Genomic DNA, 14,046 nt, shown 5'->3' with positions numbered 1-14,046 from the left:
ATATTTTTTTGGCATATTTTTTTTGTTTTGTTTTGGGAAGTGAAGTGAAATGATTTAATTTTTTTTTCTTTGTAAATAGTGAAAAGTTTTTGTTGTTTTTAAGTTTAAAAATAAATTAAATCGTACGATTACTTTAATTCAAGTATTTTAGTTAATATTTTAATTTTTGTTTATTATTTTTTTTTTTTCCTTAAGGTTCTGATCAATAAATATCATTCCAAAATGGGTCAAAGTACAAAGGACAGTACACATAAATAAAAAACTAAATAAAAACTTATGAAATTAAATATTGCGATATATAAAAAAAATAAAGGTGAGTTTAAAATAACACAAAACTAAATAACTTGTGATTTTGTAAGAAATTGAAAAAAAAAAACATGAAAAAGCGATTTTTTTTTTGTGGCGTTAGAGTTATTATTTATTTAGTTTTTTTTGTAAATATTTACTTTATATTTTTCTTGTTCGAGTTAAGTTTGAGTTGAATTATTCTCAAAATCGATATTTTTTATTTTATTAAGAAAACTTTATAAAAAAGTCACCATTTTTTTTAAGAAGTTTTTTTTAATTATTATTTATCATTTTTTTTTTTTTTTTTTTTGAAATTGAAATTATCCGCAACTGAAGTTCAACAAACTTAGAGAATATCGCATTTTTATAAGGAAAAAGAAAGAAAAAAATCAGAAGAAAACAGGACAGCATTATTAATAATTACATTGTAGTTATTTTTTTTTTTTTGTTTTTATTAAATATAAATATTATAGACGTCAACACTGCAACTTTGAGCGAAAAGAGTAAAACGAATATAAAAAAAAAAAAAAATATCAACACAATATAAAATTTTTTAAAGAACCAACCCATTTGAAAAAAATTAATGGGAAACAGAAAAAACAGGTATACAAAAACTGACACAATATGGATATATTATAATTTATATATATAAATATATTTATATAAATTAAAAACAATAAATAAAAAAAAAAAAACATCCTTGACATACACATATATATAAAATATATAATATTTATATTTAAGATATAATATATAATTATATTTTTATTAAATATAATTAATATTTTTGTTTGTTTTATTATTTAATTATTAGTATTTTTTTTTGTGTATTGTTTTTTGTTGTTTGGAAATTAAATACAAAAATTATATATAAAAAAACATATATACTTAAAAAAAAATTTAGATTTTGTTTGTTTGTTTTGAGAAAAATTGCATTGAATGCAATCACTACCTAACAAGGGGATTGCATCAGATACTTGGGGCAATGTCTCAGCTACAAGGTTGAGAAACACTGTGAGCGATAGAAGAATTGTAACTCCTGAAACAAAAAAATGGAAAAAAAATACCAAGAATAATATGTCGCAGTTTATGTTTATGTTTTTTTTTTTTTTTTTTGTATTTTTTTAGAGGATGGATTGATTTTGAAAATTAGAAATTCAAAAAAAAAAAAAAATAAATTTAATTTTTATAATAAGTTTATGGTGCTTTTTTTTAATTTATAAAAATATATTGGTACCTACCTAAAATGAAAAAAAAAAAACACGTCAATTGGTTAATAATTATGGTTGAATATTTGGAGTGTTCTTGAGGAATTTGCTGAATTTCTTATTAATAAAATAATTACCTTCGCTAAATTTAATTTAATTTATTGTCTTAAAACTACCTTACATTAATTAAATTATTTTTGTATGCATAAATTGTTTTGAATTAACAAAAATGCACATAATTTTTATATAAATCTGAGTAATTACCTAATACCAAAAAATAATAAACTTAAAATTTAGTTAAATAAAAAACTAGCGCTCCTTGAAAAAGTGGTAATAGCAGTTAATTAAAACTGGATTCAAGGTTTAGTTTTTGGACACAAATTCAGAAAAAAATCTAACCTCAAAATATGGAAATCAGTTATTGAAAAGACATTATTTTTAACCACTTCCGTATTTTTGGGCGCTAAAAGATTGAGTATAAAGCCTACAACGGTGTTTTTTTCTACTATTCAGCCCCGAAGTATACAATTAAAAGAAGATTTTGTATCTGCTTCAGAACTGACATTATGTACCTTCTACCAAAGAGAATTTTAATATTTAAATTCAAAATGAAATACTTTTGTTGTTTTACTTCAAAAATTAACAAAAACAAAAAAATAAAGCCTCAAAGAGAAAAATCCCATAACGATGATGAGATAAAATTTTATCATCACACAAAAACCATCATCATCTCACCCAAATCAAATGAAAATCCATTAACTAAATTAAAATATCGTTAGATAAACATAATTTATTTTTTTTTTGTTTTTCTTTTTTTTTGGTTTTGTGTCATTTTCGACACAAAAAAGTACTTTTTTTTTTACATTAATAATTTTCAATTAAATTACCAAACTTACAATTTTATTCTCTGTGATTTATTAAAATAAAATTCATAAAATTTCATGGGCCTAACCTACTTAAAAATAAATAAATCACTTATAACACGCAAATTCATTTTGATGTTTTGAGAATTTAAACCTAAAATAGCAAACAAAAAAAAAATTCATTGATAATGGAGTTGCAACTCATCTATCTTTGTTGTTGTTATTATTATTATTTTTTTTTTTCAAATTATTTTCAAACAACTAAATTCTATTTTCAATTATAAATAAAATATTTGAAATTTTTGTAGGTGAGTGTGTGAATTAAATTTCAAAAGAAAAAAAAAAAAATACAAAATTGTTTGCCTCTGTTTGTGGGCAACAAAAATTTGTATTCATGCTTTTTTTTTTTTTGATTGAAGAGAATAAGTAGATTGAAAGTTTTTAATGTGATGTGATGAATTTGCATAAGGTTTTTGATATATAAAAAAAGAGGAAATTTTGTATAATTAAGTACAAAATTATTGGCTTTGAAGTTTTAATATATTTTTTTTTTGTTTATAATTAAAATTAATGTATATATTTAAAAGTGTGAGTAAACAGGTAGAAAAAAGTGTGGTGATGAATTTATTGCTGCATTATCAAAGAATGTGTAAAAAAAAATCAATGTTTTAATGAATTAACTGCCGTCCTTTGAAATTGAAATGTAAATATAAAATAGCCAGTACTTAGTCAAGCATCAATTTTATTTAATATTTTTTCTTGACACATTTTATTTCAAAAATACCTGCATGAGGATTAATATAATATATTATAAAATAAGAACTGATTAATTTTATGGTCAATTTTAATCATCCTGAGAGTATTTAATAGTTTGATTTTTAAAAGTTTTCTAGAAAACAAATGCTGAATGAAACTGATAACAGTAGGGAACAACGTGAAGTGTACTTTCTCAATTTTCTTTTGAACAATGCTCACATTTTTTCCTCGGCCCTAAGAATTAACTTTACTTGAAAAATAAATAAGTTGGAGGTGGGCAAAGATAGAAAAAAATTAACGTATTTTCTAACCTTTTTGGAATATCACTGGCATTTCATAAAGGTTGGAAATACGAAAATATGTTACAAAACAGTTTTTCCTTAGATACTCGCGAAGAACCAATAACTGTGTGCAAGTGTATGATTGGGATTGTGGGGGAATGCTTCATTTCAAATTCCATATACAAGTTATGAATCGAAAGTCAAATGTAGTCAGGAGCTACTTTAAAATTGTCTTTGAGTTGGAAGGTGAATTTGATGTGAAAATTAAGCGATTAGCGTTGTATTTCTAACATGGAAAAAAGGAAAAATAAATAATTTTTTATGTTAAAAAACATATTGTACAGTGATGGTTTAAACTTCAGAACCTAGTTTAAAATTTTGGTTTAACAGTGGAATTGAACTTATTACTTATAGACCAGGGACCAGGCAAAATTTACAATAATTTGTGCGAAAAAAATGTACATTTAAGTGAAGTGGTTGAATGCTGTCATCCCATATTTTTCATATAAGGAGTGTGCTCCCTGAAAGTCCATAATCGAATCGTGACCGAGTCGCATATAATTCAAAATAACTTGCTAACAGTTAAAACAATGGAAAAATGTTGTATTTATGCAAAACTTTTATCATACTCATACAGTACTTTACAAAGATGTTTAACACTTTACTTCCTGCGACTGATTGTTCAGAAGATTGCGTTTTTTCTAAAAAAAAAAACGTAAAGGGACCAATATTTTTTTTTGTAAGATCGATATATTTTAGCTTATAAATTATTATCTTCATAGAATCTTCATAGAATTGAAAGGCTTCAAAGAGAGATGCGACTTCATGAAGAAAAAGTGCCTTCATAGAGTAAAAAGGCTTCAAAAGGAGATGCGACTTCATGAAGAAAAAGTGTCTTCATAGAGTAAAAAGGCTTCAAAGGGAGATGCGACTTCATGAAGAAAAAGTGTCTTCATAGAGTAAAAAGGCTTCAAAGGGAGATGCAACTTCATGAAGAAAAAATTGTTTTCATAAAATAAAAACATTTCAAAGGGAGACAAGACCTTATAAAGAAAAAGTGTCTTCCTAGATTTAAAAGGCTTCAAAGAGAGATGCGAATTCATGATGAAAGAGTGTCTTCATAGAAAAAAGGCTTCTAAAGGAGATGCAACTTCATGAAGAAAAAGTGTCTTCATAGATAAAAAAGCCTTCAAAAAGAGATGCAACTTCATGAAGAAAAAGTGTCTTCATAGATAAAAAAGGCTTCAAAAGGAGATGCAACTTCATGAAGAAAAAGTGTCTTCATAGATTAAAAAGGCTTCAAAAGGAGATGCAACTTCATGAAGAAAAAGTGTCTTCATAGATTAAAAAGGCTTCAAAAGGAGATGCAACTTCATGAAGAAAAAGTGTCTTCATAGATAAAAAAGGCTTCAAAGAGAGATGCGACTTCATGAAGAAAAAGTGTCTTCATAGAGTAAAAAGGCTTCAAAGGGAGATGCGACTTCATGAAGAAAAAGTGTCTTCATAGATTAAAAAGGCTTCAAAAGGAGATGCAACTTCATGAAGAAAAAGTGTTTGCATTGCGTAAAAAGCTCCCAAGAGCGGTGCGAATTCATGAAGAAAAAGTCTCTCATAGAGAGAAAAGCTTCAAAGATAAAAAAATTTACAGTTCAAAACGAAAATAAGATTTCTTAGCGGAAGATGTATGCACCTTTCTTAAATAAATTTTAGCCCGGCTCAGTTTTAGAGGGCAAAGCTAAAATTGGGGTGCTAAAATTTGTCTCGATCTGGCCAAATATGGCTTAAGTAAGAAAAATTCCGCCATAATCAAATGCGTTGTTATTATTTTTATTGAAACATTTGGAAAAAAAGTAAACATCAAAAAGTTTGTAATTTAATGTAATAAATCACTTAAAAATTTAATCAACTGAGATTTTGGTATAAACCAACAGAGAATAAGTTTCAAGTTTGTGGCTAAAACGAATTGTAGAAACCTAGAAATTGCTTTATATGCAACTCTAGGTGTGCCTACTTATTACCATTTATCTATGAACATATAACAATGTTAACATACATAATTTACGAACCAAGCATCGCCTGATATTTGCTTAGTTTTAAAAATTAAGTTAATTTAATCGGAAATGAAATATTTTCAAATATGTATACGAATCTATGCAATTTGGTATAGATCCTGAAATAATTCTTGGTCTTAAAAGTTAAAGTTATATAAAATATAATATTAAAATGAATGTAAAAAAAGCTTAATAATACAGTAAAATAAGGAGAAAAAAGGGGTAAATCTCGGAATGAATGTTAGTAGAAATTTTTTTTGCTCAATATCTTCCTTTTGCCATTCTATAACATATCTCAAAAGTCTAGAAAAATCTCATGTCCGCTTGTCGCGATTTCAAGGTCAAATCGCGAAATGAAGATTTTCAAAATTAGCAAAAATAGGCTATGGTATTATATACACATATGATACATGATTTCAAGGTATTTTTTAATGCTGATTTCAAAAAATCTAAAATCAAGACAATCTGACGTCTCTGTAAAAAGTTATACCTGTTTTTCATCTGTCAACTCATATTATTATAACAGTTGCAAACTTACTGCCGAAAAACCCTTAAAAGTTATGGTAGATGAACCAAATTTAGCATGGAGATTTTTGAATCCATCATTATTAAAAATCAAAACAATCCATTACAAAAAATATATGTACCTACCTATAATGGTATTTTTTGATGGAGGGGCAAATTTTAGGATATGCACTAAAGAAGATTCTTGTTCATCTTAGGAATAAGTGCTAATAGGCTAATTTTTTCATTTTAATCTTTGTTTAGATATTCTTTAGCTACCCTCAAAAATCTAAAAAAATCTCATATCCGCAAGTCCTAATTTTCATGGTTTGAAGATAAGGTGCAGATTTGAAAAAATTGAAAAACTACTCTTCAGATATTTGTGTCAGATCAACATGAATAAGGTACATTACTTTTCAGGGATGGTCATATTGATTTGTTTGTGGGTTTTGTTGGAATCAGCGTTAAAAAATACATTGAAATGATATGGGTTATGTTGGTATACATATAAGAATCTAAAGTTTTCTTATTATTTTTTTTAAATCTGCACCTAACTTAGTTTAACCTGGAAAATTAGAACTTGCGGACATGAGATTTTTTTAGATTTTTGACATAAGTTATAGAATATCCAAACAATGATAGAAACAAAAAATTAGCCTATTAGCACTAATTCCAAGATTGTACCAGGATGTTTTTTAGTGCACATCCCAAAATTTCCCCTTTTCTCAAAAAATACCATTTTGTCATAGATATAAATGTTTTTTTGTATTGCATTGTTTTGATTCTTAATGATAATGGATATGAAAACCCTCATGCAAAATATGATTCCGCTACCATTACTTTTAAGGGTTTTTCGGTAGTAAGTTAGCAACTGTTATAATAATATGGGTTGAAAGATGAAAAACAGGTATAACTTTTTTCAGAGACGTCAGATTGCCTTGATTTTAGATTTTTTGGAATCAGCATTAAAAAATACCTTGAAATCATGTATCATATGTGTATATAATACCATAGCCTATTTTTGCTAATTTTGAAAATCTCCATTTCGCGATTTGACCTTGAAATCGCGACAAGCGGACATGAGATTTTTCTAGACTTTTGAGATATGTTATAGAATGGCAAAAGGAAGATATTGAGCAAAAAAAATGTCTACTAACATTCATTCCGAGGTTAAACCCTTATTTGACTGGATTATAATACATATTTTAAATTATAATAGTTTTGAAAAATATTAAAAGTACCCTTCCATTTTTTGTCAAAAAATATTTCTAGTTCTCGACCTAATATATTTTCCCGAATAAAACTAAATCGCGTTTAATTGATAGTGAAGATGTTATATGTTTTGTAAAATTAATTAATATAAGAATAGATTTCGAGTATGAAAATTGTTGAGGACAAAATAAAAAAAAAACTGTGCACTTAAAGTTTTTTTTTTTTTTTTTAAATTTTAAATTCCTAAATCTACCAACCGATATAAGTGTCCATTCTATAATGAAGACTGCATTAAATTTATTAATTTTTCTTTCAAAAACTTTCAAGAATCTCTATATCAATGCAATGCTAAGAGGTTAACAAAATTAATTAAAAAAAAAAAAAGTTTAAAAAACTTAACATGCATTATTTATAGTTGTTTGTACTATATTTTTTATTATATTAATCTGGTTGCTGTTTGAAATGTTTTATATACATAATGTTTTTTTTTTTATAATGTTTTTGTTGATTTTTTTTTTGTGAAACAGCTTACAACACAATTCCAATTTTGGGGAAGTAAATATTTTGTTGTTGTTGTTTTTTATTTTTTTTTAGAAGACTAAAGGATATTGGTTGTATATTTTTTTTTGTTAGAAAATTCCTATAGTCGAGGTTTAATGTGTTTAATATATTTTTCTTATCTCACTGTAGTAGGAAGGCTTCCTCAAGTATACCAAGTATCAAATGACATTTCTCTCCTGAAAAAAATGACTTTTTTTTTTTTTGAAAACACCATCGAAACAAAAAAAGATTTATAAAAAGGTTAAAGGTACATAGAAATTGTATATGACCAAAATAATAAAAAAAATGATTAGGTTTTTTTTTTTTCAATTTTATAAAAAATAAATTGTTAAAAAACATCAAGAAAACACATACATTTAGAAGATGTATATATCTGTGGCCATTGATGATAGTTTGATGGTTGGTAAACGAATTTCGGACACTCGCATGTGGGTTTTATTTTTTTGTATATATTTTTATATACATTTAAATATATATATATATATATTTTGTATATAAATATGCATTATGAGTTATATTTACACTTGAAAATGTTACGTCGAATTATGCCGATATTATTTTTTTTTTGTTGAAATGAAAGAAAACAAAAAAATAAAAAAAATCTAATGAATGGAAAATGTTTTATTTGTAAATAAAATAAAATATTAAATTAACTTTTACAATTAAAAAAAAAAGATTTTTTTTTTTGTCAACTATGAAACAAACATATCCCTGGTATATGTATAAATATTTATTTATTTTTTTGGAAATATACTCGCATCAAGCATCCATTTATTAAAAAATAAAATAATAAAAATTAGCTTAAAATAATAAACTAAAAACATTTAAACCGCTTATAAGGAAAAATTAATACAAAATTTAATTATACAAAAGAAAAAATTGTCTAGGACGATTTTTATTCATATTAGTTCGCATACATTATTTTGGCATATCCGAAACAGAATTGAAATATATATTAAATTATTATATTTTTTTGTTCTTGTATGTTAAACATAAAACACTTAACATTATACAAAAAATAAAAAGTAAAATAAAAAAAAACGCGTATATTGTTTTTTTTGTTATGAAATTCTATTGGAAATATTTTTCATATAACTCAACGTTGTATCAACTACAGGACACACAAAAACCCCAACGGACTTATATGAAAAATTAGTCTTTTTTTTTTTTTTGTAAATTTCTTTTTTTCTTATGAAATATTTAGGAGGCGAAAAGGATTTTTTTTTGAGTATTAACATATTGAATGTGTTTTGTTTTTTGATATTTTGTTGCTTTTGCGAGATTGTTTTGTACATTTTTGTTATCTAATTTATTTTTTTTTTTATTTTTGTATTAGAGAATATTATTGTTCCCTTTTTATTTGATCTTGTACCTATAAGAGGAACAGCATCCGACGTAGTCGGCATTGATTCCGCAACGAGATTAAGGAAAACTGTTAATGATAGAAGTATTGTAACGCCTGCAAAAAAAAGTTTGAGAAGAAAAAAACAAAATTCAAATAAGAAATTGAAAATAAAAATAAGAAACATTTATTTATTTATTTTTTTTTTTTTTTTTACTTTTCAATTGTTTGCTTTCATTTTGTTGTATTATTATAAATAATAAGAAAAAACTTAATAAAATATTTACTAAAACAAAAAAATCTATAGACAAATTGTAAAATTAAAAAGAAAAAATTAAATTTATTTCAAGTTTATTTATAGGTCCGAAATCGTTTAGTTTACCTTCTGAAAATAATATTCATTTGAATATTATTTTAAATAAAAATTAAAAAAAAAAAAATAATTATATTTAAATAATATAAAAATTTATTTAAATATCTTTTAGATCAATAATAATATTTATAAGGAAAATTCATATCATTTACTGATTTTTTTTAAAAACTTAATTTTAAATAATGAATTTTAAACAAAATTTTACACATTTGAAGTATTTTTTAACTGAACTATTATACCTACTTGAAAAAAAAATGGAAATAATTCAAACCTTTTTCATACAAATTTTGGTAAATTATTTCGAGAGAAATTCGCACGTCTTCCTCTCCTGACAAAGAGTAGTCCAACCCGTGACATTAACAACACATTTTTTTGTATAAAGTTTATCATTTTTGTATTATTTCGCTGCAATTGTTGCTATAGATTTAAAAGTCGAGCAAAATTATTGTACAAATGTCCCACCCGTGACAGTTGAATGTCCCCGTTGAGACTTACCATTAAGTCAACAACAACTCGTCATCAATTTAATTCACCCAATCAAAACATTAGATTTATTTAATTCACCCAATCAAGACATAAGAATTAAATTTTGTTTATAATCGAATTCGAAAACATACATTTTTGCTAAATTAAAATTCATTTTCCTAAAAAAAAAAAAACAAAAGCTATTATTATTTTCATCTACACAATCAGTCAATGATATGAATTAATAAATAAAAGGATTGGGAAGAGAAAAGGGGTAAATCATCATTATCATCATCATCACCTTCAACATCAAAATCAGGAATTGTAAATACCACTTTTATCTATAAAATTATTTTTGAAAGGTTTTATATTTCAAAAACATCAAAGTTCTAACTCTATCTGTATTTGGTAGGTATATATCTTTCTTTTTTGTTTCTTGATTATTGTTTCATACAAAGGTAAAATAAATGAAGTATCATTTTTCATTTGCCCCAAATTGCAGCATTCCCCTTACAAACTAAGTTCTGTGAGATTTAATACAAAACAAAATAAGAAATAAAATAATTAAAATGAAAAGTTTTTATTGAAAATAAAAACAAATCCATTGTAACAAGAGATTTTTTAATTGAATTTCAAAACAAAAAATATATTCCTTTGTTAAGAGCATTGAGCTGTTTAATTAAAAACATTTACCAGTATTGTTTTATTTATTTTTTTTTTTGTGATTTTCTATTCTTTTTTTCTTTGTAGAATTATTATTGTTGACTCATCCTTTTGTTGGAGATTTTATTTTTGGTTTGTTTGTATTAAAAACCTCTGAAAATCTAATCTAAATAATATTTTCATATTTTTTTTTCGATTAAATGTAAAAATTAACATTTAATATTTAAATTAAAATAAAAAAAAAAAACATTAAAAATATATATAAATATTTTTTTTGTACATACCTAATGTTAATTTCTCTCCGGAATCGGGTGGAAGAGTAAATCCTAATAAAGCCATCGATGATATTAACACACATGGTACGATTAAATTGAAAAAGTAATAAAGTGTTCGTCGACGAATTTGTATCGTAAATGTAACATCAACGTAAGGTTCAGGGCAGCATGCATAGACGATTGTGTTCTTTTTTCCTGGCATGGCTAAATATTTTTTTTTTTTTTGGTAATTTGTTTTTGAAATAAAATTTAATTAGTAAGTATTTTATATAATTATTTTTTTTTTTATATTAAATTTATATATATAGAAAAAAATACTATTATCTACATAAATTTTACAATTTTCTATTCTATTCTATTTTTTTTTTTTTTTTTTTTCAAAATAAAAAATAATTCCTTCAAATGAGCTACAACTACTTGTATTTTTAATTCAATTTCAATGCATTCAAAATAATAACAATAAATTTTACATAAAGAAAAACAACTATATACAAATAGATAGAGAGCTTTTTTATGATAATAGAGATTTTATTTTTTTTTACTAACCAAGCAAATACCACTCGCCATTTGTTATGAAATCGGAAAGATCCCCTCCATCTTCGGAATTCAAAACCAAATCCAACTGTTTGTAATTAATTATTATTAAGTTTTTTTTTGTCGGTGCAATAAGCCAAAAGGTATTGTTTTTTTTTTTAAATAGGATAGATTGTTTTATTAAATTAAAAATAAAAATTAAATATTTATTTTGATTTTAAAGAATAACACAGAAATTACTATACATACAGATTTATAGAGAGATAGATAGAGAAAGAGAGTAAGAGATTGAATGTGTTTGTTTTTTTTTTTTTTAAGGTTAAAATTTTTAAGGAAAATACATAAATTAAAAATACTTTTTTTTATAAATAAATAATAAATATTAATTAAATAAAAATTTAAATAAAAAATATTTGAATTTTTACTTTTATTTTTTTTTTTTTGTGTAATAAGAGTTTTTACTGACGACAATGTTTTCTATTTTTTTATTTGGCTTAACCATGCAAAATAGTCTGAAAATTTTGTTTCAAACTACATTTTCTCACATGATTCCAATTAGGGATGGTTCAGTATTTATTATATTTTTTTTTTTTTTATTTTATGTGTTGAGAATTTCTTTTTTTTTTATTTATGTAGATATATCTGAGAGAGGGTTATCGAAATTTGTTTCTTTACATATAAATAAGCTTCAAGAGAATGGTTGTTAAAAAAATGCACTATTTTTTTAAGACTTTTTAAATAAATATTAGACAAATGTTTATTTAAAAGAACATAAAATTCGTTCTTAAGGAAGAAATTAATTTGAAAGGTGAACAGATGTGCCAAGATTTTGATTGGACATTTTTTCTGATATGAAACCAACAATGTCTTTATATAAAAAATAAATGAAAAAAAAAATCACTAGGTAGATGTCTTTTTGTGAATTGTTCCCGACAAACAATTTTGGTTCTATAAAGCTTTACAAATGCAATCGTTACGTCTGTAAAGCATTATAGAAGCAAAATTGTTAGTAGGGTTCGTTCTTAATTCCTTTCATAAATATGTCAACTGGATATTTCACAGAACTAGGTATTTCGCCTTTAAATAACTTTCTAATTTTTACTACAAAACCTGTAGAAAAAATTTGCAATTTTTCGTTATTATGTTTATTATTTTAACCAAAATAAAAATTTAAACAAAACCTGTCAATCCATCTAGATTTATAATGTTTATAATTAATAATTTTATTTCTTAAAGTTTACGATAAAATTCAATAATAAATTAGGAGCAATAGTCCAAACATTGAAAGACACATTAATAGTAAAAAAAAGTTTGTTCTTGTTGATTCTCCTTATGAGAAGTGAGTGAGTGATTTTGTTTTTATTTTTATTAATTATATTTTTTTTTTAATTAAGAAGACATTTCAATCGAAATGTAAGCTCTTCATCTATTAGTTAAAATTTACTTTTTTATTGTATGAAATTAATGTCAGTTAGTAACGTCATTCTCCAAAGCTTTCAATGGTCAATTTTCAATATTCTTGATATATGTCTTATTCTTATAATAAGACTCGTAATCGGTCCAAACTCAGTGCAAACCTTACGAGTTACACATCGAATTTATATATGGACTGCTCTTGTCTAATTGAAAAAGGAAGAACAGTCTTTTCAAAATCAATCGATTTTACAATCACTACAGGAAGACTTTCTTCTCCTTTGCTACAACCGCATAAGCATTATTAAAACTTTTTTCATGCAGCAAGTTACGAGGTGTGGATGTGAATTTTGAGATACAAGTGATTATAACGGATCTAGCAGCCATTGCAAAGTTGTGAAATTTTCGAGTTAAAAAAAAAAAAATTAACAGCCTTTTTGCAAAAAAGCAGCTTATAGTTTCTTTTTTCATTCCAAATATCTTTCCAAATCAATCTAAAAACATTAATCTGTAATCTGAATATCCTGATAACCACACTTATAAATATGTATGATTACAAAAAATGTAGGTACTATTTTACTTTTCCCCTATATTTAATGTTATTAAAATTAAATCCACGAAAAATATTTAGAGACTCAATTTCATGAGAATCAACAAGAACGAATATTTATTATTTATTCTCTCATCGAATTTTTTCGTCCATGTCTATGAAATGAAATATTAAATCCCTTGAAACTTATTTATAGAAATTTTATTAACACCTCTCATCTAACAAAATGAAAAAAAAAAAAAACTTATAAAAAATTTAAATTAAAGATAAAAGTTCATAAAAACTATTTCATTGATAAATAATAAATAGAAAATAATATTTGAAAAAAAAAATATGCGCACCCATTTTTTTTTTTTTTAAACACCACAAACAAAATGTTCATCTGGAATTTTTTTGTTTTGTTGATTGACGATGTGTGAATGTCATTAGTTGGATTATTCACACATAGTTCGAGAGTTTGTTGTGGTACAAGTACATTTTTTGTTAATAAAGTAGTAGAAGTATCAGTTTTATAGAGTAGTTTTGTTATAGGTTTTCGTATGTATAAAAATGAACATTTTGATTGTGGTCGGTTGATTGTGGAGTTTTATTTAATAAATAAATAATCTGGTTTTGCAATTCTCAAAAACGCAGTGAGTTTTTGTGTTTTTTATTTTTTATTTTTCATTTAATATTTTATTTTTTTTTTTATTTCAATGTCATCATCA

At 24.4% G+C, this 14,046-nt stretch overlaps 1 protein-coding gene across 8 annotated transcripts in view; it reads right to left on the bottom strand.

Moving 5' to 3' along the window:
- LOC129916343 (neuronal acetylcholine receptor subunit alpha-7) overlaps nt 1–14,046 on the bottom strand; it is a 235,269-nt gene that overhangs the window by 28,621 nt on the left and 192,602 nt on the right. For 3 of the 8 annotated variants that reach the window (XM_055996208.1, XM_055996207.1, XM_055996209.1), the window contains 4 exons: nt 11,389–11,464; nt 10,852–11,046; nt 9,097–9,183; nt 1,241–1,327 (listed from right to left, as the gene is read on the bottom strand). In XM_055996208.1, coding sequence (XP_055852183.1) covers nt 1,241–1,327; nt 9,097–9,183; nt 10,852–11,046; nt 11,389–11,464 — 445 coding nt within the window. The remainder of the gene's footprint in view (nt 1–1,240; nt 1,328–9,096; nt 9,184–10,851; nt 11,047–11,388; nt 11,465–14,046) is intronic. The other 5 variants (XM_055996213.1, XM_055996210.1, XM_055996215.1 and 2 more) reach the window with 2 other exon arrangements.

This window comes from Episyrphus balteatus, chromosome 3 (assembly GCF_945859705.1).
Source record: "Episyrphus balteatus chromosome 3, idEpiBalt1.1, whole genome shotgun sequence".
NCBI lineage: Eukaryota > Metazoa > Arthropoda > Insecta > Diptera > Syrphidae > Episyrphus > Episyrphus balteatus.
The sequence above is the reverse complement of the archived record's forward strand: the minus strand, read 5'-3'. Positions and strand labels throughout refer to the sequence as shown.